Source organism: Convolutriloba macropyga, chromosome 4, assembly GCF_964194025.1.
Source record: "Convolutriloba macropyga chromosome 4, txConMacr16.3, whole genome shotgun sequence".
In the NCBI taxonomy this organism is placed as follows: domain Eukaryota; kingdom Metazoa; phylum Xenacoelomorpha; order Acoela; family Convolutidae; genus Convolutriloba; species Convolutriloba macropyga.
This window is the reverse complement of record NC_134471.1, coordinates 42,426,102-42,454,076: the sequence shown is the minus strand read 5'-3', so window position 1 is coordinate 42,454,076 and position 27,975 is coordinate 42,426,102. Positions and strand designations below refer to the sequence as shown.

The window sequence follows — 27,975 nt, the reverse complement described above, 5'->3', positions numbered from 1 at the left end:
AAAACTCAAGAAGAGTAAAAATAAATAAAGATGCAGGCAGTGTAGAAAACTAATTAAATATAAACAAAGAAAAGTTATAATTAAGGCTTTGATATACATGAATAGAGAAAATAATGATAATTGGTGAACGGAGGGTAGTATTATAAATTCGACACAAGAAAGAATGAACGTTAACTGAACTAAAAATCTATCCAGGCAACTGCACAGTATTGTTTGGGCCTTTCTTGTATTCATTAGGAAACAACTGCTCATACTTCTTCTTTGCACGATTGTAAGACATTAATAGAAAATGTCATGGTACCGAATTGTGCTTGGCAATCCTCCTATCAATAAAATTTCTAGATGCATATTTCATATAGAAATTGCGTGTTAAAAACTGTAACAGTGAGAATGTTGTGACAGTATGTGTCAAATCTTCATTCAAATAGTAGCGAAATTAGTGGTATACCGGGTTTGATATTAGGATCAGAGGACGAGTAAAATGTTTGATCCTGATTTTGGCCCGATTTTGTTGCATTTTTTACTGCTGTTATTTGATTCTGTATGGTGGTTGCAAGTTGCACAGAAAACTATCAAACATTACCGGGAGTAAAAACGTTCAAAATGATTTTTTGGTAGTTGTTATGTTCCTGAGTGCAGATGTTTGAATCCTGTGCCATTTCTGTTAAAACAATTGCAACTTGTTTTTAATCATTGAGCTCTTTGTCAGTATAAAATCCGAAATTTTTAACATCTACCTGTGAACTCATCAATTGGTCTCCAAGTTTTAATGTCGCTGGGGCTTTAGGATTAGAACACCCAAGAACGTTAAACTCGATTATCAGTTATCGTCTGAATTGATATTCAGGCGACGTACTTTAAAAAAACAAAATGCGTTTTCTCTGGTATTCTCAAGCTCAACTTTGAAGTCGGAAAATTCATTGTGAGGGCTTAGACTGTGTCCTTTCTGCTTTTCATTGTTTCACATGACAAAAAGGTGCTAATTACACAACACTAATAGGAGATCATTAACACATAAGTTGTTCGAAAAAAAAATGGAATATTCATCCCTGTTTACTCCAAGATTTAATATTATAGGTTATTACTCTTTTCTTCTGTTTGTAAGACAAATTGTAACCACTCTTAAGCTGATATTCACAATCCAAGATTTGATAGCTTTCAGATCACCATTTCGTGGTTGATAGAATCATAAGTTTTTGATCGATCGGAAAACGGTGCTGCGGTAAATTTCTTTTCGTTTTTGTCTACTTTGTTCATATAATTAGGCAAGCGCATCTATTTCAAACGATTTCGTTCGGAAACCGAACTTTGTCTGTGAAATTAAGGCTTTTTTGTAAACATATTTTTTATTTGTCATTTAATGAGTGATTCAAATACTTTTTTAACGTTGTTTGGCTATTATTTAGAGGGCCATAAATGTCACTCCTTTAAAGAAAGCGCAATATCGGCTGTTTTATGTTCAACAAGAAATGCTTCTTTTTCTATACTTTGAATCCATAGAAATCAAACAGAATCAGTCAGATCACTAGCAACATCTCGAATTGTCCATGAAGTAGTACTATAAGGAACCAATTGTTCCAAGATCAAAAATTGCCTCGAGACATCAAACCTTTTAACAAAAGTTTTTTGAAAAGTGTTTTTCGTATAGCACCTTGACCGCCCTCACAGCAGGACTTCTAATTTCAAAAAATTCTCGTATTCTACAGAAAATTTAGAATTAAAGGAAAGTAAACTGGCTGTTTATCTTTGTCTCCAACATTTAGCTGAAAACTTTCTGAACAGTGCTTAGCGGTGATTGTTTTACGGACCTATTTTTACTTCATTGGTCCGATTTCACTACATCGGCTATGAGGTTGAGCTTTCATACAGTTGATTTTGAATTGAGGCATTAATAACAGCACATATTTTCAACGTGTTTTTTGTAATTGGGCGATTCGCAAGAACAAAAATGTTACCCAAGGCGTGTTATAAAAACGTTAAATTTAAAAGTTGCGCATTAACTATTGTTTGTTGTGTTAATTCGTTTGCGCGCAGCGTTTAACGTGCGACTGTAGACCTGTAAAAAGTTTGCCGATCTAAGTGTTCCAAGGACGCTTTGAAAGTTTTTGGGTTGTAGTTCTTCTTAAAGTAAATTTGCAGTTTTTTAATTTGTCCGTGCTACGTTTTGTCGCACGAATAAATAATTGAGCAGAAATATTGGTTTTTAGTTGTGAATCAAAAACTTTGCTATAAAAAAGGGCATTCATTTCCGCCAATACTAAACTATTCTATAAGGGAGTTCAACTTCCGCTTACTTCAAATTGCTTTCTATTCATTAGTCACCTTTAGATTGTAGGGTTCAATTTTTGTTTCTAACTATTGCATTTCTTTGTTTTCAATTTGTGGATCTTATAGTCGCAAATCAAAATAAATGTTTTGTCATCCATAGTTGCTTTATCAAATGATCATGCAGGTTGCTCTATAAAACCATCACAAAGAATTTCAAATGGATTTAAGGCAATGTTTATTTATCTATAAGTTCATCTCAAAACCCAATATAGCTATGTTTCAGATTGACAATAGTGCTTTAATGCCGACACATTTCGTTAATCTTTCAAGGAATTTGTTTTCTTGTTATCCTCCGGGCATTATTGTGTTAATTTCCAAATTTTGAATAACTTTGAGCAAAATTGAGCAATTTAGACAATCAGAGGACACCGTTTTCATTGTTTTAATTCGCCCAGATTGCTTTCAATATTTTCATACCTCAGAAGAAATTGCCAGATGTTTTCAATGTACAACCACAAATAGCTTAATTATTATACAAACAGAATCTATTGGTGTGAAAAATTTCTTATTGCTCTTGGACTTTCAATGCACCAGAACGTTACAAAATTTGACACATCTTGCACTTACTATTACTATTATGATTTTAAAGATAACGACTTCTAAAATTAAAGTTCAGATTTCTCTTTATTAGACACGTAGTGCTCTCGGTCTTTTTAAAACCGTTTGAATTTTTAGATCCTGTTGTTGAACTCATTAACACAAATCTAGAACAAAGTTAACACAAATGCCACAAAAGTTATTAGATGAGTTTTAGAGGAATGATTTCCATGATTGAAGTTCAAATGTACAAATGTAGATTTTTAGTATCTTCATATTGAGCAGCAGACTATTTTCAACGGGAGATTACAATTTTTAGTGCAACATTAACTTCATCAATTAATTTCTTTCGTGATCTCCTGTAGGCTGTTTTTTAAATTTTGTTATTCCCGTGACCACTAACACATCAAGATTGAATTTATCTTTGCTTGTATAAATAAGGCTAATTATGTCTCTTAGTTTCGCTTGGCATTTTTGAATCTCAAAACAGTAGTGCTGGTTCCGTCGTTAAAAATTTCTGTTAATTTTTCGGTTTCTTAATTTTGATCAACACTTATTTTTTGGTTGTTGGATCTTGGTAGGCATGAATAAGGGAAGTAAATAAAAATCTTTGACCTCACTCGTCAAAAATAAATTTTTATCGAGATTTGGTTTGTGCTTAGGTGTGTCATCTGCTTCAGTGGATCAACGTTCCGATTTTTTATCCTAGAGTTGTCTCTAAGGAGGATGAGTATTAAAACATTTTCATTAAACATTTTTGCAATATTTGTAAAACCAGATAGATTTCAAAGTAATTTTCCTTTTTTGTTTTAACTCATTCCTTTAGGGATAGCAGTGAGTAATCAATTTGTTCATTTAGGATGATATACTTTTGGCTTTATTAGTTGAATAGAAATAGAGTTTTTGCTAGACTTTGGGACTTCTGTTTATTGAATAAAAACGAATTTTTGGACATATTTTGCCTTCTGAACGTTTATTCGCTTTCGGTTTTAACTGTAGCGTTTCTCTCGCTGAGATCCCTGAACAAAACTTGAAAGCTGTTTTGGTTCAGTTCTTGTATTTCTGTGTTTGAGCTTCACACTCGTTGGTTGAATTTGATTTTAGTTGTTTTGTTTACTAGAAATACAATTTGAGAAAGTCTTTCTCTGATAATTTTACAATTTGTTTTCCCAAAAAAACGGAAGCAACAACATTTCGGTAATGATAAAGAGTGTTTTGCTTCTTCATTTTTTCTAACTCAAATGATAAAAAATTTTCGAATAAAATTTTTTTAAATTGTGTTTGCTCAATTACTTTCACCACGTCTTTCGCGCCACTTTCCTGGCTCTACAACTAACAATTGCACGACTCTACGCATATTTGTTCTTTGATACATAATCTCTTGTGCTGAATAAATCTGAGATATTTTCTCTAATCATTTAATGGTTATTCATGTGTAGATCCAATTGTTTTAAATTTATTTTTCTTTTAAATTCGGGGTTTTAAATTCGGGGTTTTAAATTTATTTTTCTTTATTGTATTTTTATTTTTAAAATTGATTTTTGATTTCTTAAAATCTGCTTGAGTTTAACTTGTGCACCAAAAGAAGCTTTATTTTGAGTAACAGGAAGGAAATGTGCTGTCTCACATAATTTGTGCACGACAAATTTATTATGCATCACTTTTGTGGAGAACATTATTATTCAGCTATTTTAGAGAAATTTTGAATAACTTTTCAGGGCAAAGATTGGATCACGGATTTGATTAATGGAAGCCATATTGAAAAATGAGCATTTAGTTGAGGTGGCAAACTGCAATGATAAGTTGTGTATTGATGTGAGAGAGAGAGAAGTATTAATCAATGTTTCAATTGGCGGCAAGATTTGTTACAAATCAGTCGGTTTATATAGCATTATGTTCCCGCAATCATAGCTTAATGGATGTGACATTCTCAACTCGAACTGTATTTTTTAAATCAAAAATCGGAAAGTATCGGAAGTCATTCTTGACTTCCTTCACCCCTCCTTTCGGGTTGGGTGTCACCTAAGAGAGCCGCGCAAAACCTAGCGTGTTTTGTTTTCCCTAAACCCTTGGTGAGGACATCTGCGATCATGAGGTCAGTTTGCAAGTATTTCAATTCTAGCTCTCCCCTTTCTACAAGCTCCCTTATGAAATGAAGTTTAAGTGCAAAGTGTTTTGTTTTTCCATAGTGAGTGGACTGCTTGCTGAGCGCTATGCATGCCTGGTTGTCAAAAAAATCTCAATAGGTTTTTGAACCTCAACGCTTAAGTCCTGAAGCAGATCTCTCAAGTGAATGGCCTCCTTTGTTGCCTCTACTAAGGAATTCATTTCGGCTTCTGCCGTTGATGTAGCAACACATCTTTGAACCTTTGTTGACCAGCTGACAACGGCGGAGGTACTACTAAGTTTGAAACCATATCCTGAAGTGCTTTTCCTATGGTCTAAATTTCCCGCCCAATCGGCATCGGAGAAACATTCTAAGGTTAACTTGTCTCCCCTCCTAAAAACTAAACTCTTTGACTTAGAAACTTTAAGATATCTCAAAACTCTTTTTCCGGCTTTCCAGTGCTTTTCCCCTGGGTTCTCAACAAACGAACTTAAGAAATTTGCTGCAAAAGCAATGTCTGGTCTACTTGAGCAAGCTAAATAATTCAAGCAACCCACTAAATTTCTATAATCAAAATTTTCATGCGCTCTTGCTCTTCACTCCCCTCCTGAGGGCAGTCTTTTTTGTTAGTTTTTTTCTGCAAGTGGTGTCTCTACTGATTTTCAATTTTCTAGTCCAAATCTCTCTAACAGCTTTTCAATATACTGTTCTTGGTTGATTTCAATTGAATTTTCCTTTTTCACAATTTTCACTCCAAGAAACCAACAAAGATCCCTACAATCACTTATTTTGAAATCCTTAGACAGCTCACTCTCAAACCAAGCCGAGAAGTTTTCCTGAAATTCACAGCTTATTATATCATCTACCCACAAACAAACTGCGCCTTGAAGTTGTGTTTCACTTTTCATTATGAACAAACAATTATCATGAACCAAAGATTCAAAACCTTTAGCTACCAAAAAGTTCCTAAGTGTAAGATACCAATTCCTTCCTGACTGCTTAAGACCGTAAAGACTTTTCTTCATTAAACAAATAAAAGATTTTCATTTGTTGTCTAATTGCTCAAAACCTTCTGGTTGTTTCATGTAAATTTCTTCAGCCATAGGTGCATTAAGATATGCCGTTTTTATATCCATTTGTCTTATTTTCGAACCTTTTTGAACAGACAAGCTCACAATTAAACGAATTGTTGACAACCTAGTTGTTGGTGAGTATGTCTTATGAAAATCCTTCCCTAAGACTTGACTGTAACCTTTGGCCACGATTTTTGCTTTGAATCTACTTATCTCCCCCGTCGGACCATATTTAACTCCAAAATGCCATCTACTACCCACTACTTTTGCTCCATTATCCTCAACTAGATCCCAAACTTCATTTTCGCTCAGTGAGTTATATTCGTCTTGCATTGCCTTTCTCCAGTTGTCATTCTTGAGCGCCTCCTTTGCGTTTTTAGGTAACAAATTTTGATCAACAATTTCACTTAAAAAAACTATTTCACTCATCTCTTTGTTTACCTCATATTCTAGATTTACCTGTTCATTCACTCCGAAGTAATAGTTGTTCTCGTTGAACCTTGCATTCCTTGTTTTTTGAACCTTAAGCTCACCGCGATCGTTTTCTTTTGCTATCAGAAAAGATCTACTATCGAGTGCATGACCTAAAAAAATTCCCTTCTTCGCGTTTCTGTCTATTTTGTTTCTGAACTGTTTCTCTATGAAAGAGTAAGCAAAACAACCGAACACTTTCATGAAACTAAGATTTGGTTTCTCACCATACATGGCTTCGCGAGGGGTTTTCTTTATTGCCAAATGATAGCAAAAATTTTTCAAATAGAACGCCATGTTGAAGGAATAGGTCCAATAATTTTTCTCTAAACAAGCCTGATCTCCTAAACATCTAGCAATTCCTCCAGTGACGTCCCAAAGTTTTTCAATTTGACCATTTTCTTGTGGCGTGTACGACGCAAAATTCTCTAGCCTGATTCCTTTTAGCCGGGCAAACTTTTTAAAGTCGCTAGATATGTACTCTTTTGCACCGTCTGATACTAAAGTTATAGGTTGGCTTACATCTGCACAAAACTGTTGAAATTTCTCTAGAGTCTCGTCCCTTGACTTCATAAAGTAAACCCTACAATATCTACTGAAGCTATCAACAAAACCTATCGCGTACTTGTGGCCATCTACAGCCTCGGGGGTAATGGGCCCTAAGATGTCTGTGTGCACAATGTCCAACACTGCTTGTGCTCTTGTTGTGCAATCTTTTGCTATTGATTGTTTCTTAGCTTTATTCAAATCGCAAATCTCACATACATCTACCACACTGTCGCTGATACGCATTCCTTCAACGTGTTCGACTAGTTTGCTGAGGTCCGTAAAATTGTTATGACCCAATCTTTTGTGCCACATTTTTAAGCTACTGGACAGTAGACAGTTTTCCTTGCAAGTTTTATCAATCTCACTAAAGTCCCAAATGAACAAATTTTTCTCCTGGCTAAATGGGTACTCAACTCCGCTTTTGTCAATTATGCTTAGTTCTGGTCCTAGCAAAACTTCAGCTCCTGCTTCTCTAAGTTTACTAATTGACACTAGACTATGTGAGTTTTCAGGTATAAACAAGGCGTTCTCTAAGATAATTTTTTTATTAACCTGATTACTATCCTTAACTAAAAATGCAACTGTACCTCGGCCACAAATCTCAGACTCTGTTTTGTTTGCGTTCTGTACTTTCCCCGGGAAACTATCATCGATATCGATAAACATTTCCCTGTGGTTTATCATGTGACTTGTTGCCCCCGAATCTAGCACTAGTCCTACTCCCTCATCATCAACTGGGCATAAAAAGAAACTGAAGTATTCTTCATCTTTTGCTAAATTCTGTTTCTCAATTCTAACGCTTCGCCTGGAAAGATTCTCAAACTTTTTATTCATACACTCTGTAGCTATATGTCCAAACTTATTCTAATTGTAGCATTGAATTACTCTGCTGCTATTAGGCTGTGGGTTATGAGGCTTGCGGTTATTAGTTGAGCGACAGAATTTTGCAATATGTCCTATCTTATTACAGTTATGGCACCTCTTCTGCTTTGTTAGGAAGACACTTTCACTTGCGTTTTTCCTATCACTCTCTATTCTTCGCTCAGTGTCGAAGTTGATCAGATCTCGCTTCAACTCATCAAGTGACTTATCCTCACTACCGTACTTAGCAAGTGTGACAAAATTATCAAATTCGTTCGGCAGACCTTTCAGTAGAAATGAGGTAAACATTTTTTCACTCAAACCCTCGTTGACTTGGTTAAGGTTATATTGTAGTTCCTCTGCTCTTGTTATGTACTCGATTAGACTTTCGTTGTCTCTTTTAACAAGGCTAGTAAGTTCGCTGACTAATTTTTGCAATCTAGGTCTCTCAAAGCTACGGAATCTCTTAATTAACACATCCCATGCTTGAGCCCCATCTCCTTTATATGGCCTAAGATAAAGAACTGACTGCTTGTCCAACGCCGAAACAAGCTCATACCAAATTTGCATTTGTTTTTCTTTAAAAATTTCTCTCCTTTTATCTACAGCTGCGTCTTTTTCGGCTCGTGAAGCGTTAGGGCGTGTAGATGGGACATAATCTTCAAATGTACTACTACCATCAAGTACCTCGTACAACTTAAGGACAAAAATGCGAGCTTCAAATTGCTCCGAAAGGTTCAAAAAGTCTTCTTCTTTCCCGCTGAATCGGACACGTTCGTTCTTATCACTCATTTCTTGTCCAACCAGTCTATCAATTCAAAGCAAAAATTAGTCTTTCTAATCAATTTATCAATTCAACACTTTTGCACTCGTTACTTTCATACAAAAACCAACTCGTTGGAGAACTAGGATTAAAAGATCGGCAAACAAAAGGTCCTACACGCACACACTACCCTCTTGTCTATGTCATTACTGGTCACTGAGAAACGGCCAGGCCACGTCCTTACAAGGTTAGACTGTAAAAAAATCCTCTAGGTCGGGTGTTATCCTTAGCGGAACCCAGGTTGCAAAAACTTCACAGACTCAAGGGCAGTCTCTACATGTATCGCCCCTTATTAGCATGACTTTTTCTCCAAAGTTATTATCATTTTTTAATCAAGTTCAACCATATTTGTAGAGTGTTTAAGTTTTGCGCTGCTCTACAGGTTTATTACAATGTTTTAAAATCAAAATCTGAACGATGTTCAGCAAATCAACGCTTTTTCAAAAATTGAACGGTGTTCGATTAGGTTGCGCTTTTTCAAAAAAAATGTCCGAACGGTATCCGGAAATGCACGCGCGTCACAACCAATAAGCTACCTTTTGGTAAAGTAGCTTTTTACAAATTTAGAACAATTAATGTTTTCAATCTTGGTTTGGCACTTTGTCGGCACTCAAACAGACTCCTTCAAAACTAGGGTCTGGAACTTTACCCAGCTGATCCTTGCTAGCTACTCTTTTCGGACTCTTTGCTCTCTCTTTTGCTCTCTCTTTTTGGCTTTGATCTCTCTTTTTGCTCTCTTTTTGCTCTCTTTTTGCTCTCTGTTTGGACTCTCCTTGGCAGTGTCTTGTCCCTTTGCTGTTTTGTCTCTGTTTTTGTTTGACCGCCTTGCAAAAAAATTTTGTGTGCAGGTGTGCGTTTGGCTGGGCACAGTAACCTGATAAGTTGTGTATTGATGTGAGAAAGAGAGAAGTATTAATCAATGTTTCAATTGGCGGCAAGATTTGTTACAAATCAGACGGTTTATATAGCATTATGTTCCCGCAGTCATAGCTTAATGGATGTGACATTCTCAACTCGAAGTGTAACTTTTAAATCAAAAATCGGAAAGTATCGGAAGACATTATTATTCAGCTATTTTAGAGAAATTTTGAATAACTTTTCAGGGCAAAGATTGGATCACGGATTTGATTAATGGAAGCCATATTGAAAAATGAGCATTTAGTTGAGGTGGCAAACTGCACAATAAGATTAACCAAGCATCTTTTCTCAACATGTACATTTTCTATTCCAACAAAAAGCTCATTTGACGCGTAACAGAATAAAATATTTTGATTAAATTGAACCAACCCAATTGTTTCGCATATATGACGAGTTTGATGTGCAACTGAGTTTGATCCTTCCTTAGTTCAATTGGTCTGGAGAAAGAAAGAATTTTGGTCAATAAGAGCAGAGAAAAACTTAAACAACAGTTTCACAATGCTATTAAGTGCAATAGAAATATAGCCTTGTACAGACTACAGATCATTCAATGACCATATCTCAATGATTTCTACAAAAGGGCGAGGCCAGGTTGCTACTCGTACAAACATTTTTCTCATAAGAATAACTGATTTTGATTTCTCGAACTTTATGGCTCTGTTTTGAGCTACACTTAATTAAACCATGGTACTCAAAGACCATCTTTCTTGTTCGCTCGAAAATGACGAAATGAGCTGATCATGCAAAATTAAGTTGCGTTTGAGTTACAAGTTCTATCATTTTGGTGATAAATCTGAATAAAGCGAATTACAAATGCGACCCGATTGAGATCCAATTAGGTGAGTCTGTTATGATCCAGACAACCTTATTGAAGACTCGATTGTGTGATTCGAAAATAAAGATCTTATAAAAGTGTGATATATCGAGAAGTAGCGAACTTAGCAACTTAAGTTAAAACTTCGATATATAAAGAAAACTTTCTTACCTTATGTTTGGTGAAGTGAAATTGAATAATGGATTCTAATTTGAACCGAATCGTCGATTCAAATTTGTTCATGCCACAAGTTTATCAATGTACATAAACCATAAATTTGTGAGATAGATTCGACCTTCCCACCACCAAACACGATCAGTAACCAACTCTCCGACCCTCCCAGTAGATAGCAATGACATGTTCTCAGGTAGGGAGAATAATGTGCTAAGTGCAAAAAAACTGCACTAGTACTTGCCATATACGGCAAGGGGAAAAACTTGTTCACAACTAAGGTGTAAATTAACACATATCAGTTTATCTATATCTAGACGGATCTGTAAATTTTCATACTGATACGGATTATAAATACCTGTGAAATTTTGCACAATTAAGCTATTTTGAATTCAATTTTTAAATTAATAAAATTTTTGTTACTCGTGTTCGAGACCACGACAATGGTGTCCAGACCACCAAACGACCGATAAACCTTGGATCTGCAGATCGGCGAAATGTCGCGCAGAGAAGAAAGAAGATAAAGTCAAAAACGACGGTACGATCGTGGACCTACAGGTAACAAATCTCTTTCTTAGTATATGCGGCCAGGAGGCACTTCTTAAACTTAGGAGCCTTATGAGCCCTAAAAAATTGTTAGACACTCCTTTTCAGGAGATCAGACTAGCTATTCAAAACTATATTTCACCTAAGGAGAGAGTAGTAACGGCAGAAAGGGCTAAATTTCTGTCCGTTGTCCAAGGCGTTGGGGAATCTGACGACGATTTTCTAGCGCGCCTCAGAGAAGAAGCACGTTATTGTGACTTCGAAAATTTTAAAACAGTAACCAACCCTGTTTAAGTGTGTTAAGTGCAAAAAACTGCACTAGTACTTGCCATATACGGCAAGGGGAAAAACTTGTTCAAAACTAAGGTGTAATATCAATTTATCTATATCTAGACGGATCTGTAAATTTTCATACTGATACGGATTATAAATACCTGTGAAATTTTGCACATTTAGGCCATTTTGAATTCAATTATTAAAATAATAAAATTCTTGTTACTCGTGCTCGAGACCACGACAAAAAGATCCGGATGAATGGATCCTGCAATGGTTTTTACTAAAGACTCGACTTGGTGGGTCAAAATTTATGCAGCTTGGCAAGCTTACATGAGAAGTATCTCACCAACAGCTCCAAAGTTACGCCAAACAGATTTACGGTTAAAAATAGATTATCGATCTCATCATTTGTTTTGAAACAAAGCTATGAGACGATACTAAATAACAGTTTCAATTTAGGTTAATTTGGTCTCTGATTTTGCTAGAGATTACAGCCAAATGTGAATTGTTCTCAAGATATTCTCATTATATCTTTCCAAGAAGCTTGACTGGTTCAAAATAAACTTGGAAGCAAAGATGACGCCCTACAGAACAAGAAAAACAGGAGTGGAGGTCATAAGAGGTGCTCAATTGTGACGCCAGGTGGTAAAATGGTGAAGCAAATTAGGCCTTGAAACGTAGTTATACAGTTGTGCACCTAGTACTGATCCATTTGTACAGCATTGCCTACTTAGGCTGTGGGTGAACATGATAGGTTTGATTGGTCCCGTACTTAACGCCCAGTCAATATCAGTACTGGGCAAGTCTAATTCCAAGTCTATGATCTATGATCATAACACATCTAAGACTTGTAATACTTGGCCATGACTTGGCACGTCTAAATTCAAGTCTTGGCAGGCAAAACAGGTCCTAAAACGTCAAAAAAGCCGAAAAAAATTTAAAAATAGCCGGGAAACCGCCTAAAAATGGCCGAAGAAACGTCAAAAATATTTAGCAGTACCTTTAGCAGTGAGTTTAGCAAAGTCGAGGTTGCTCTTTGCCATGCCTTTCTTCATCTTGAGTTGTTCCTCACTGATACTCTTTCTCTTCTGCAGAAGACTCTCCGAAACCTACAATCCCACAACGCCATAAACTACAATCAGTCCTCGCTCTTCCTTCCATATACTCGCACAGGTAAAACTTTCAATGTTTTCCCCTCACTGAGGGGACATTTGGGAACTAGTACTATTTACACTTGAGGCCGCTCTTGCCTGCTTTCGAAGGAACAAAGTGCGTGTTAATAGGAGCGTCTTTTTTAAACAGAAAACAATTGCACACGAGTTACCGGCTAAAATCACATTTAAATCATATTGAAAATAACCAATTAAACTGATGGCTATAACCAGAAATATATCAAAACCAACCTTAGCAAAACTTAGCGCTGATATTATCCTAGTGTTCGAAGGCATCAAAGCAATGTAGAAAGAAGTTAGTCTATAAAATGGAAACTGAAACCTGTCGTTTCAAGTCCTCATGAGGTTTGATAGTTGGGTCAAATTTGCCCCCTCCTTGTGCCCCTTTATGTGGAGATGTAGTGGATGGAATGTTGGTGTCTCCTGTGAGTGAGTTTTCCCGACTGTTTCTCCCACTTCCCCTCTCCTCTGTCTCCAACTGGGCTTTCTCTATCGGGTGATGGGTGACGTCATCCCCAAAGAACACCTATGAATACACAGAGAGAGACATAAACTAGAATTAGAAATAGAAACAGAAATCAGCGAATATGCACACCAGACTACTGCTTTCAACGAGGCCGATAGACTACTCGTGAACCATAATCAGCAACGAAGTCGAGAAGCAGTATAGTCCAAACTTCCCGATTTACAAACGCGGACACGAGCTTCGCCCGCATTTCCCCTTACTTGATATCAATGGGGTTCCATTGATATGACGTCATTTAATTGACAATTGGTCTAGAGAGTGTCGGAACATAATAACCAAAAATACCCTCAACGTTGCCTCGTGGAACTAACTACAGACCTTGATGAAGAATCTTGAGCTTAGGGGACATAAAGATCGACATGAATAATCTCACCCCTATATATCTCACTTTATAGGCAACTGTAGCTTTACTATACTACAGCAGTGCTGTTAGTTACATTGAGCGTAATCTGAGCACACACTTAAACTCAATTGCTCAATTGTTTTCAATCCATAGTTGGTCTTCGTCCTAAAAAAATGCAATAAAATAAAGCTATCGCATTTTTTCACACAAAAACAATTGTTGCCATCGTAATTCTTTCGACTTTGCTATGAAACTGAAAGCTTTTGCATGCAATAGTTTTCATAGAAAATTAAACAAATTTATCAAAGGAAGAAACTTTTTTGCCTTTCATTCTGAAGAACGGTTTCCAAATTGATATGAACCTAACAAGAGCGCTCAGATTTTGCGGCGGAACATTGAGCGAGGGATATATCCTCAGAACAAATCTCTGCAAGTAGGAATTAGCTGTTGCTTATAATATTGGTAACATGTTTTGGTAGCAAACTTTAATATCACTTTATGTAATTTCTTTGGAATATCAGAAGTATTTGACTATAAAAAAGCAGGAAAAAGCATTTTTTCGAGCACGGCGAATAAAATCAAAAGCTTGAAGTATTTACTTGGAATGATTACAAAAGTCTCACCGATTATAATAATAATAAAATTCAGAAAATTAAAATGAAGATACTAACAATGAAAATAATAATGAGAATAGTAATAATAGTAAAATTAATAATAATACTTATACTAATAATAGCAAAAAAAGAACACTTGAATTCCAAAGACAGATATAAATACCAAGCCAATGGGAGTGTAGGTTAAACGTACAAATTATTCCTTTTCTGGACAGAAAAATGTTTCATTGCATCAAAATTATTTAAATTTAAAGTCTAGCCATGGTAGGTTTCCATAACATGGGTTATGAGAAATTTAAAACTTCCTAAACAAATGGAACTTGATTTTTTTCACAGTTTTAAATTTAAGATTATTACTAAATTGATTAGATATCATTAAGTCATTCCAGGATTCTATAGCTCCGGCGAAAAAAGAGTTTTTAAGGATATGTTATTTGTATTCGACGTGAAGGATATTTGTTTTTTGGCAATGCAGTGTAAGAACAACTAACTAAAGGAAAGGTGGAGCTCTATTCGATAACACGTTTTGCAAGTAACTGGACTCTTTAATTCCGAAAAAAGTATTCAAGTGGAAGTATACCTTGCTCTAACTTTAGGTCATGAGATGAATCGAGTCATAAATTTTTTCCTTTTGAAGCATGACTTTATTGTCCAGTTTAACTGTTTCTCAAGTAAAGTTAGAGGAAAACGCTTAATGTTACTCGAGAATGCACTATAGTGGAAACGACTAACAACTAGAGCGTTCATATGTTTTATTCCTGTATGAACTGGGAAAAGGCTCTTGATTGCATAAACTGCTCCTATTCCACACGCCATTTTTCGCAAAACATTTTAACTTCTTATTGGAAACTTAGATTTTTGTCTGGAATTTTTTCTTATTATTTGACTTAATTTTTTGTCATATTGTCACCACTAACAGCTATGGAACATGTGTTTGTTAAAAAATTTTCAGACTTTTTACAAAATACAATGAAATCTGTTTTTGATATGTTCAATTTCTATCAAAGTATCAGGCTAGCTTGTACACACAACGTTTAACATTTTTGTTCGCTATGTCAAGATCTACATTAAAGAGGTATCTACTAGACTGAGGTAGACTGAGGTATCTACTAAGGTAACTGTGTATTTGACAATGATGCATTGATTATTGAGGTGATTACTAAAATCACTGACGTAAATATTGAAGTAAAGGTCCGAGCACACAATTTGGCCTTGCAAACTATCGGCGAATACGATCACTCCATTCTCAAAACCACTTCATTTGGATGACTTCATTAACCAGACTCAAAACGTTCGCTTAAACAAACTGCTTTTGTCTTAACAGTGACTCAACTCAGCAGCACTGCCTTCTCACACATCCTTGGTCAAGTTCAAACAAATCTCAAAATTCTATTTCAAAGGTCGCATCTCTGTCTTCAGTTTAGCAGGAATAGCCAAGATAATAAGTTGGAAAAGTTTGATAAAACAATAACTTGTGATTACTGCCTGGAAATTGAGTGAAAAATTGGTTTGGACATCTTCTGTGGCCACTTTTTAATTTTTCGATAAAGAAAAATTTTATCCTTCTGTTCTTTTCTGTAAATACGGTAATTTAAGAACAGCCGCCAGTTCGCAGTTTCGCATAATTGTTGGATTGGTTTTCAAACACTTTTTTAAAAAAAAACTTGTCTAAAATCGAACTTTAAGAGCAGTCGATGTACTCTTTATCCCAAGTAAATGTCTCGTTGAGTAGACCAATTTCACTCAAATTTCCTCTGGATTTTCCATTTTCCTTATACTTGCTGACCTTATTCGCCAACCAGACATAGAGTCGATGATACAGAAGTGACGGCACACAACATTTTTCACTTAAACTTCATTTATCATGAACTGATGGCAAATTTCTTGTGTACTTTTCGCGATGGGCCAGCGTTTGATTACTTTTTTCTGCTCATCAATGTTGCCCGATAGAAAATACGGAGTTCATGATTCTAAGTGTGGGTTTGTTACCGAAAGTTGCAATTTTATTTCCAAAAATGTTCAAGTCAGATTAAGTTATGATACTCCCTCAAAAGCTATCTTGAGGTATTTGCTATCGTAGGAACAGGAGGGTCAAACTTGATTCTGGTTCATTTAAAGTCAGCCGGTGCGATCATCAAACTTTCGAATGGAATTTTGAATATGCCCTCAAACGAAAGCGAAACGGTGTTCTAGATATGTATGTGTTCTAGGACAGTCCTAAACAAACGCCATTGTAATATATATATATATATATATATATACAATATAAATATATATACATATATATATATATATATATATATATATATATATATATATATATATACATATATATATATATATATAGCTAATAATAAATATATAGCATTTCATGTCAACCAATTCATTCTGATTACGTTCTCAAATTACCGCACTGTCGAGAACTATATGTAAAAAAATTTATTTAAAATCTATTTGCCCGAAGTTTATGAAAATGATATTGACTTGGTTCAGAGGCCACGTGAAGTGAAAAATAGAGACTGATCTTACCTCTTTGCTCTTACTCTTCTGTTGTTTTTGCCCAGTTGAGCCCACTTTCGGGGTTGTGGGACTCAAAGCACTCTTCTGCTGTTGAACAACAGCAGGGCTGTTATTATTATTGTTGTTGTTGTTTGTTTCCAAAGCGGGCACTTGTTCCATTATGTCTGACTTTTTGTTGTCCTGCTTGATTTGAGATTGTTTTCAAGATTTTTAAGTCAATTTGTTAGTGGAGTTAATTTTCAGATTGCACGTTTTTTGTTCATCTGCTTCAGAGTGTGGTTTGTTGTCGGAAGTCTGAAACAAAAAATAATTTTTTAGTTTAAGTTTTTTAGTTATGGCGAAAAAATAATGTTTACTGCTGAATTATGCTGTGATTTAAGTGCGAAAACACATTCGAAATTAAATCAAAAGCATTAGTTTCAAGATTTTGTACAAGAAAGAAACCGAATATAGAAACTTGCAGAGAAAATGTCTAAGAGCATAGGTATAATGATAGACATATATCTTAGATATAACTTATAGATAGACTAAACAGATGGTCAAATTTTTTTGAAAATTTTTGAAAATGTGATATTCTTGTTTCAAATGACTGCTCTTTTTTTCAAAAAAAGGCACACAAATTACGCTTATCAAAATGAAATACGCTTGAAATTAGCATGGTATAAATCACTTACCTCTCTATGCACAAGGATGTGTTTAAATGAAATAGGGAACAAAACTCAGAATGCGGTTATCACTTAACTGAAATACTGTTATTTTAACTAGAGATAACAAATCCGCAGCTAACCAATCATATCAAAATGATAAAACCGGGAAGAGATTTCAACCATACTATTGCAGCTATTTCACCCCCATTTTTGTATGTTCAACTTAAAAATGAAGTACGCCTGCAATTAAGAACGAGCTCGTAGAATTGAAAAGACTTGAACGGGGAAATGATAGATGAAGCCGCTATGTTTATTTTTATTAATCAATATGTTCATGTTCCTTTTTTGAGGCTTCTAATTTCTTTTCGCATGTTTCTTGCTGCGTGTTATGAATTAATATGGGGTTAATATGAGATTAAATAGAAAATGATACTCTTGTTTGGAGAGCAAAATGTGAAAATGTTGCTTGCTTTATCTATCCTTATGAAAAGACAAAGCAAACTAATTCAGCATATATTAGTTTAATTTCATGACCATTAAAAAGTGTGCTCTATCCGTGAAAAATTAATGAGAATATAAGTTTGATTTCTTAGGAAAGAGAACGCCTAAAAACCAATGGCTATCACCGCATTCATTATGCTGAAGGGCTGTTTCAGCACTGACCAGCGCCGAGTCATCTGGTCAAGCTGTCAATATAGGCACAAGCATAGTTATAATGTCCAGCCGGCTATTTTTTACAGATTGGAAACTTTGCCAGGCATATTACTAAGAAGAAAAAGTTAACATACATTTCGACCAAGGGAAAACACCAAACGCTCAAACTAAAAAAGGAAAACAGATAGAAAAAGTCTCAAAACGTCTAAAAAATATGATAAATTAGTTCTTTATATTATTCAATGTCAAATTTAAATCACCTTGATTTCAATTTTAATTATAAGTTATCCTTAGTTAGTTATTCACGTTTACCTTTGCTCCTATACCGTATCTTCGTGTACAAACAATTGCCTACTGTTGGAGGCTATTCAGATCATTTTTGGAGCTGTTTAGTGATTGAGAAAAACATCCAGGCCGAAAGTTGCTGCTGAGCTGTAAATTGGTTCCGGCGAGATGGCCTAGGTCATTCCCGTGAGTCATAACTCAAAAAACAAGATGATCTTGCAGGCATTAACAAACACGGCTTCTAAGCAAAAAATAAAAACGCCAAGCGAACATTTTTTGGCTGTTTAACATTATAGATTTGCCAATTGTACATTGTTTGATATCCTCATGTCTGAATCGTCGTTCTCTCATGTAGTCGTACCCAAAACGGTCACCTTTGTTATCGATGTGATAATTCTCAAGTATATTTTACCCGCCTAAATGCTGTAAATTTTATTACTTACACAAATTTGAATCATAATCACCAAAACAAGGAGGCTCGGTAATGTGCGTACGCACATTACCGAGCCTCCTTACGAGCGTACGCACATTACCGAGCCTACGTAAACCAATTGAATATATTAATGCCACGCAAGAGGGCCGATGACAGTTTTTGACAAAAGAACTACTACAAAAGACCATTGAAAAATCAAAAAACAAACCTTATTTACGACAACAACTCGATGTCTCCAATAAATAAAACTCATAACAAAATCAAACTCGCGTCAGGTAAAATCTAAACAAAGCAGTTTAATAATTTCGTAAGCGACATTGAATAACAACTGAAAGCATTGTCTAGGATCATCCATACCCGCTAAAAATGTAACTGCATCTTTGATTAGGGACAATAAGTCGTTTGGCTGCAAAAAGTATAACAAATGAAGGCAAAACTCAAGAAGTCTATAAAAATTTAACAAAAACAATTCGTAAAAGCCATAAAAACCATGAGCAAAACCCTTAAACCATAATATAATTTCGTTGGACCTCTTTTTTGTACATAGTACCTGACATTAATTGCGCCCTGATTTGAGATTCTTGTCAGTAATTTACATAAAAACATTTACATAGCGGAAATGTTTTGAAAAAAAGGTCGCGCCCTATTTAAATCTAAAAAATTTTTATCGTAAGGGTCCACGGTGAGATCAAGATCACTCCAGATATTGATGTGCGTCTAACAAAACATTCAATTGTTCAAATTATATAGATCAGTTTTTAAAAAAAATTTTCAGCATGTCAAAAAATAGTTAATGCTTTTTTTGTAATTATCGAGTTTAAATTCGCAAAAAACTTGCAAAATTCTGATCCAGAAGACTCTTAAAGCAAGCGGGATTACAACTAGCTCCTTTCTGAGCTTAAGAAGTTTTCGACCGCAGTTTTAAGGTGTCTACTTCCAGCAAATTTAAAAGAAGTAGGCTAAAAAAAGCAAATAAGGTTCTATTTTTCTCGAAAAAAGTATGATTTTTGAAAAAATTAGCATAAATTCTAGCCGAAAAACTCGGATCGAACAACTCAGCAACCCTCTCTTATCTTTAGAGATGAAATAAAAGCAGTACAAATAACAATTTTTTCATTTTTTTTAAAGCAAAATTGACAAAAATTTGGTCAAAAATACTGAAAATGTGAATAAAAACAGCAATTATTCACAAAACTTTAAAACTCGATAACTTCCTATAAAAAGCGTAAAATGAAAACATCTTTTTAATTCCGTATTATACGCTGGACTGGCTTTCGAATGATACCACTCACAACTTTCTACGATGATTATATCGGTCGGCCAAAATTGACTGAACAAAAAAAAAACCCATTTGAGTATATAGTTCCTCCCTCCCCTCTAAAGTGGGGTTCGGAACAACAAGCTAAACACAGGTGCGCATGGCTGAACAAAAGAAATAATTAAATAAAGAAATTGAAACAACGATAATATTTTTGAACCAACAAAACCCAAGGAACTGAAAAACCAAAGACGACAACTCCAACCCCCCGACCGGGAACAGACGGCCATTGTCAATCTTATGTCATTTAATTTAATGTGCGGCAGGATAGCCGAGAGGCAAGGTGTGTTCCTCACACACCAGTGACGGATCATAGGTGATAGTTCAACCCCTTCATCTGAGAAGCTGTCTGCGTCAGGATTAGCATTCACTTGACCAAAACTACAAAATTACACGGCTGAGGACATGTTCTGAGTCTGCTTAAAGTCTGATCATGGCCAAATCTGAACGAATAAAAATCTGATCATGACTGATATTGAACGAGTCAAAGTCTGATCATGGCCGATTGTCAACTAATCAAAATCTGATCATGGCTGATTTTGATCGAATCAAAGCCTAACCATGGCCGATTTTGAACGAATAAAAGTCTGATCACGGCCGATTTTTGAACAAATCAAGATCTGATCAACACCAATTTTGATCGAATCGAAGTCTGATCATGACCGTCCTTGAACGAATTAAAGTCTGATCATGGCCGATTTTGAACGAATCAAAGTCTGATCATGGCCGATTATGAACGAATCGAAGCCAGATCAAAGCCAAATCTGAATCAATTTAAAGTCTGATTACGGCCAAATCTGAGGGATTAATTCTTGGTGCAAGCTTTTCGCGTTCCTTCTGATTTTATTATTTGACCTTGACTTTTTTCACTAAATGCATAAACTTCTTGAACATGCTTCAGTTGAAATACTGAAGGACGTAAGTAGAAATCATACCTAAAATATTGTCCTTAAGTTTAATAAAAAATGCAATTATTCCCTAAATCCAACTTGAAAATACCGATTCAATAATAAAATAACAGCAGATCAGCTATCGAAAATCAATGAAAAACATTTTCAATTTTACATGGCCAAAAAATCTTGCTTCAAAACATCGATCTTGATGTTCAAAAATGGTAGGGAAAGAGACGTTGAAGTACCGAAATGACAAGTCTTTTTGCCAAAAAAATTTTTTTGCCAAAAACATTTAAAAAATTGTTGTTAAGTTTTACACCATTAAAAATAAAGATCAAAAATTGTCGTAGGGCAAAGCAACACCTTTAGAAAAACTTGCGTTAAGGCGCTCAAGAAAATCATTAGAAATTGAAAAAAACAGGAAATTGGACAGCAGCGGTTCATACTGCTTAGGAGCTTATTTTCTTCACTTAAAGATAAAAACACCTAATCTTTAATTATTAACAAAAAAACCTTTAAGCATAAAAAACGCTGTCATCTCTAAGTGAATAAAAAACAACAAAACCAGACAATATTTCAAGTCATGACAAATAGTTTCTTTTTGAGCCAACGGCTTCAAAATCAAGAACTGCTATTCCAACCAGAACAGACCATTTTAAAACCTTGCTTGCTCTTTAATCGGCAACAGAAAACAAAGACGACAAATTCCTCTACAAAACCGCAAATGCAAACTAAGTTCTCTTTTGTATATTTTGGGGTGTTACTGACAAAGACCTAGATCTGTAAACAGAGCACGCAAGCAGTTTTGCGAGAACCAGAAGTCCAGAAACAAAGCAAAAAAATAGGCAGAACAATTCATAACACAAGCTGAATTCGATACTCTTGTTTTGTTGTCTTTTTCAAAATCAAGAAATGGCAACAAAAAGCGTTTTAAAAATTAGTATTGAAATAGCCAGTGCCGGATCTTAAAACTTGGTTGCAAAAAGAAGAGCAAAATTTCGAAAACTGAAATTTCTTTTTTGGACGTCTTATTCTTACTTCACATTAGCAGTTGAAAAATGTCAAAGCTCCAAGCCGCACAGTTGCGCACACTCTCCCCTACTCAGAATTATGCGCACCGTGCGGACTATGTGCTTATTTCTTTATTCTTCCAATAATTTATCTATATCTATACCTTTGGCTTTTAATTTGGAAAATATAATATAATATTTATAATACTCAGTTTCTATACCTTTGACCAGATCTATATCCTTATGAGAATTTTTTATATGACCCCTTAATCCACTAAAACTAATAATAGAAGAACAATATTCACACTTGACTTTACTTGAATTACACTCTTTATATTTTGATTTCTTTTTATCGAAAGATGTTATTTGTTTTATAACCTTACATTTATTACAAACTTTATTTGTTATATCAAATTTGTTACTAGCGATCAGTTTGAATGTAATTTTCACTCTTTCATTTCATATATTATACACACGGAGAAAAGCACGCACACACATTTCACTTACGAGTGCACAGACGCACAGATACATACAAGGCTTACATTCAAGAAGGTTCAGGTACATATGTGAACATACGCATACACATGCTGACACATGCATGCTCGCATATGGATGAACACACTGACTTATGAGTACAAATAAGTAAATATGTTCTGGCAAACATATCCACACAGAAATTAGTTCTCTCTACCTCTATCTCTCTTTTTCTCTTTTTCTTCTCACTCTTTCTTTGCTTTTTGCTATTTCAAACTACACACAAACATACACACACATAAAAACACACACACATTAACACACACACACACATACACACACACACACACACACACACTCACAAACAGACAGACAGACACGCACACACACACACACACACACACACACACACACACACACACACACACACACACACACACACACACACACACACACACACACACATATATATATATATATATATATATATATATATATACAAACAAAAACACACACACACACATAAACACACACACATACACACACATAAAAAAACCCACACACACACACACACTTTCACAAACACACACCCACATCAACACGCACACACACACACCCACACACACACACACACACAACACAAAAACACACACACACAAACACACACACGCACGCACAAATACTTACACACAAACACAAACACACACACACACACTCAAAAACACACACAAACACACACACACACAAACACACACGAACACACGCACACACACACGCGCAAACACACAAACACAAACACAAACACACACACAACACAAACACACACACACAAACCCACCCACATACCTACATACACACACACCCACATCCACACACACACACACACGCTCAAACAGACACACACACATATATATATATATATATATACAAACAAAAACACACACACACATAAAAACACACACACATACACACACATAAAAAACACACACACACACACACTTTCACAAAAACACACCCACATCAATACGCAGACACACACCCACACACACACACAACACAAAAACACACACACACAAACAGACACACGCACGCAAAAATACTTACACACAAACACAAACACACACACACTCAATAACACACACAAACACACACACAATTACACAAAAACACACGCACACACACACACACACGCACAAACACACAAACGCAAACACAAACACACACACAGCACAAACACACACACACACACGCACAAACACACAAACGCAAACACAAACACACACACAGCACAAACACACACACAAACCCACCCACATACCCACATACACACAAACCCACATCCACACACACACACATACACCCACACACACATACACCCACACACACACACACACGCTCAAACACACAAATATGCACACACGCACACACACACACACACACACACACACACACACACACACGCACAAACGCACATATACACACATAAACCCACATCGACACACAAAAACACACACACAACTCAAACACACACACACGCGCAAACACACACACACAAGCATTCACACCCACAAACACACACACAAACACCCACAGCCACACACACTCACACTAACACACAAACACACACACACACAAACACACCCACATACACACACACCCACACACACATAAACACACACCCACACACATATACACTCACACACACAAACACACACACAAACACACACAAATTCACATACACAGGCACAAACACATGCACAAAAACACACACACACACACACCACACACAATAACGCGCGCGCACTCACACAAACACAAAAAAACACATACAAACTCACGCACAGACACACACAAACACACACACACACAAACACACACACACCCACAAACACACACACACAAACAGCCACAGCCACACACACTCACACTAACACACAAACACACAAACACACATACGCACACGCACACAAACAGACACAAAAACACACAACACAAATAAACACACACACACAAACAGGCACAAACACATGCATACAAACACACACACACAAACACACACACAACACAAACACACACACAAGCACACACACACAAACACACACACACACACAAACACCCACAGTCACACACACTCACACTAACACACAAACACACACATACAGACAACAAACACGCAGACACACGCACAAACACACAAACACAAACACACACAACACAAACACACAACAGCACACACACACAAACCCACCCACATACACTCACACACACAATCAAACACACCGAAATACATACACACGATCCCACACATTCACACACACACATGCACAAACACACACGCATAAACACGCACGCGCACAAACACACATATACACACTTAAACAAACACCGACACAAACAAACACACACAACATAAACACACACACACGCGCAAACACACAAACACATGCGCACAAACACATGCACACAAACACACACACACAAACACACATACAAAGACACACACACACGCACAAACACACGCACAGACACAGACAGGCACACACACGAACACAGACATAATCAATATTACACAGACACAAACACACAAACACAACACAAACACTTACACACAGGCACAAACACATAAACACACACACGCGCAATAACACACACACACACACACAAAACACAAAAACACACACACAATCACACCCACCCATAGGCACACACACAAACACCCACAGCCACACACACACTCACACTAACACACAAACACACACACAATCACCCACAGCCACACACCCAGACACGCACACGCACAAGCACATACACACAAACACACACTCAACACAAACACATACATACACGCACAAACACACCCACAAACTCACACACCTACACACACACACACATAAACACACACCCACACACACACACACATACAAACACACACACACACTCACACACACAAACACACACACACAAACACACACAAATTCACATACACAGGCACAAACAGATGCACACAAACACACACAAACTCACACACCTACACACACACACACATAAACACACACCCACAAACACACACACACACACACATACAAACACACACACACACTCACACACACACAAACACACACACAAACACAAACACACACAAATTCACATACACAGGCACAAACAGATGCACACAAACACACGCCCGCACACACACACACACACGCACAAACGCACATATACACACATAAACCCACATCGACACACACAAACACACACACAACACAAACACACACACACACACACACGCACAAACACACACACACACACACAAGCACACACCCACAAACACACACACACATACAAACACCCACAGCCACACACACTCACACTAACACAAACACACACACACACACACACACACACACACACACACACACGCACACACACACACACAAACAGACCCACATGCGCGCGCACAAACCACACACAAAGCCACAGCCACACACACAAACACAAACACACACACACAACACAAATAAACACACACACACAGGCACAAACACATATATACAAACACACACACACACACACACACACACACACACACACGCAATAAAACACCCACACACAAACGTAGACAGACAAACACACACACAGAAACGCACAAATACACACACATACACAAACGCACACATACACACACACACGAACACACACGCGCGCACACACAAACACACACACGCATACACACACACCCACACCCACACACACACACACAAAAACACACACAAAAACAAACGCACACAATAATGCCCACTGCCCACACGCACACATTGAAATGATGAAATGATTGCTTTGTTGTGAAATGAAACAAAAACACCGAACCTTGTGTTCTTCAAATGAGCAAATTAAATTTTAATTTCGGTTTTAGTAGATCGATCTGTTTTTTATGAGTTTTTGTATTTCACCACAGTCAGCTGCCTGCGCAAAAATGGAAAAAACTGCCAAGGTCACTTTCCGAAAAATGGAATCCTTTCTGTTCGTGCCCCCCAGAACGCTATGATCCCCAGCTACATAGCACATGTCATTACATTGTAAATCATTATGTAAAAATATGGTACGTTCGTCTGGGGTGCAAAAATATGCGTACACTAAAGGAACAAACGGAAAAGATCCAAAAATTTTCACTCCCCAGAACAAAAGTTCGAACAATAAAAAACTGAATTGGAAATCACTTAATTGCTTTCATTGAAAGATACTGTTAACCGATTAGTCAACTGAATTAACTGATTGACAGTAGTTACAATTTTATTAAGATTGTGGTTTTGTGTTGTAATGACCAGCAAGTACAAAATCCAACTGAGAAACCATGTACAATAACAAAGATTAATTTTCGTTGAACGTCTCCTGCAGTGAATTTCAGACAAATAGTGTACCTATGATTTTCGTAAATCAGCTAAAGATACTTTTTAAGCTAAGTTAAATCAACGGAGTTGTTGGCTTGTTGCCGTAAGTTTTACGTATCTAAAGCTTCTGATTTGCATCATAGGCACTTTATTTGTAAACGTAAGTTGTAAACGTAAGTTTGACATTGAACTAATCCCTCACAGGACTAGACAAAAATAAAAAAGGCCACTCACTATCGTTGATTGACAAATTTGAAATGAGTAGATTCCCTGCTACCAGCTCGGCAGATGAATGAAAAAGATTGCAATCTAGCATCTCGTGCAATAAGCTTTGTTGCTGTGCCGCGTGTAGCAGTGCCCGTGTTGAGGATAACGACGAAAAAAGGACAATCTTTTTGTAAGAAATCGTCGTTTTCGTCGTTTTGTCGTCGTTTTTTCGTCGTTTTCTTCGTTTTCATTAGTTTCCGTCGTTTAGGTTGTTTTCCACTTGTAAGAAAAGATCGTTTTTTCGTCGTTTTTTTGTCGTTTCTTACGTCGTTTTTTTAAAAGTGAAATCGTCGTTTTTTGAGAGTTTTTGGCGGTTTCTTATCGTTGCATACATACATACATACACACATACATAAATACATACATACATACATAAATATATACATACATACATACACACACACATAAATACTTACATACATACATAAATACATACATACATACATACATACATACATACATACATACATACATACATACATACATACATACATACATACATACATACATACATACATACATACATACATACATACAAACATACATACATACACACATACATACATACATACATACATACATACATACATACATACATACATACATACATACATACATACATACATACATACATACATACATACATACATACATACATACATACATACATACATACATACATACATACATACATACATACATACATACATACATACATACATACATACATACATACATACATACATACATACATACACACATTCATACATACATACATACATACATGCATACATACATACATACATACATACATACATACATACATACATACATACATACATACATACATACATACATACATACATACATACATACATACATACATACATACATACATACATACATACATACATACATACATACACACATTCATACATACATACATACATACATACA

General features: G+C 36.1%; 1 protein-coding gene across 4 annotated transcripts in view; it reads right to left on the bottom strand.

Moving 5' to 3' along the window:
- Positions 1-27,975, bottom strand: part of LOC142337686 (glutamate decarboxylase-like) — a 123,909-nt gene that overhangs the window by 85,294 nt on the left and 10,640 nt on the right. For 3 of the 4 annotated variants that reach the window (XM_075387125.1, XM_075387126.1, XM_075387127.1), the window contains 3 exons: positions 16,659-16,943; positions 12,969-13,172; positions 12,475-12,583 (listed from right to left, as the gene is read on the bottom strand). In XM_075387125.1, coding sequence (XP_075243240.1) covers positions 12,475-12,583; positions 12,969-13,172; positions 16,659-16,808 — 463 coding nt within the window. In that variant the 5' untranslated portion in view covers positions 16,809-16,943. Of the gene's footprint in view, positions 1-12,474; positions 12,584-12,968; positions 13,173-16,658; positions 16,944-17,323; positions 17,433-27,975 lie in introns of those variants that run through there. The other variant, XM_075387128.1, reaches the window with a different exon arrangement.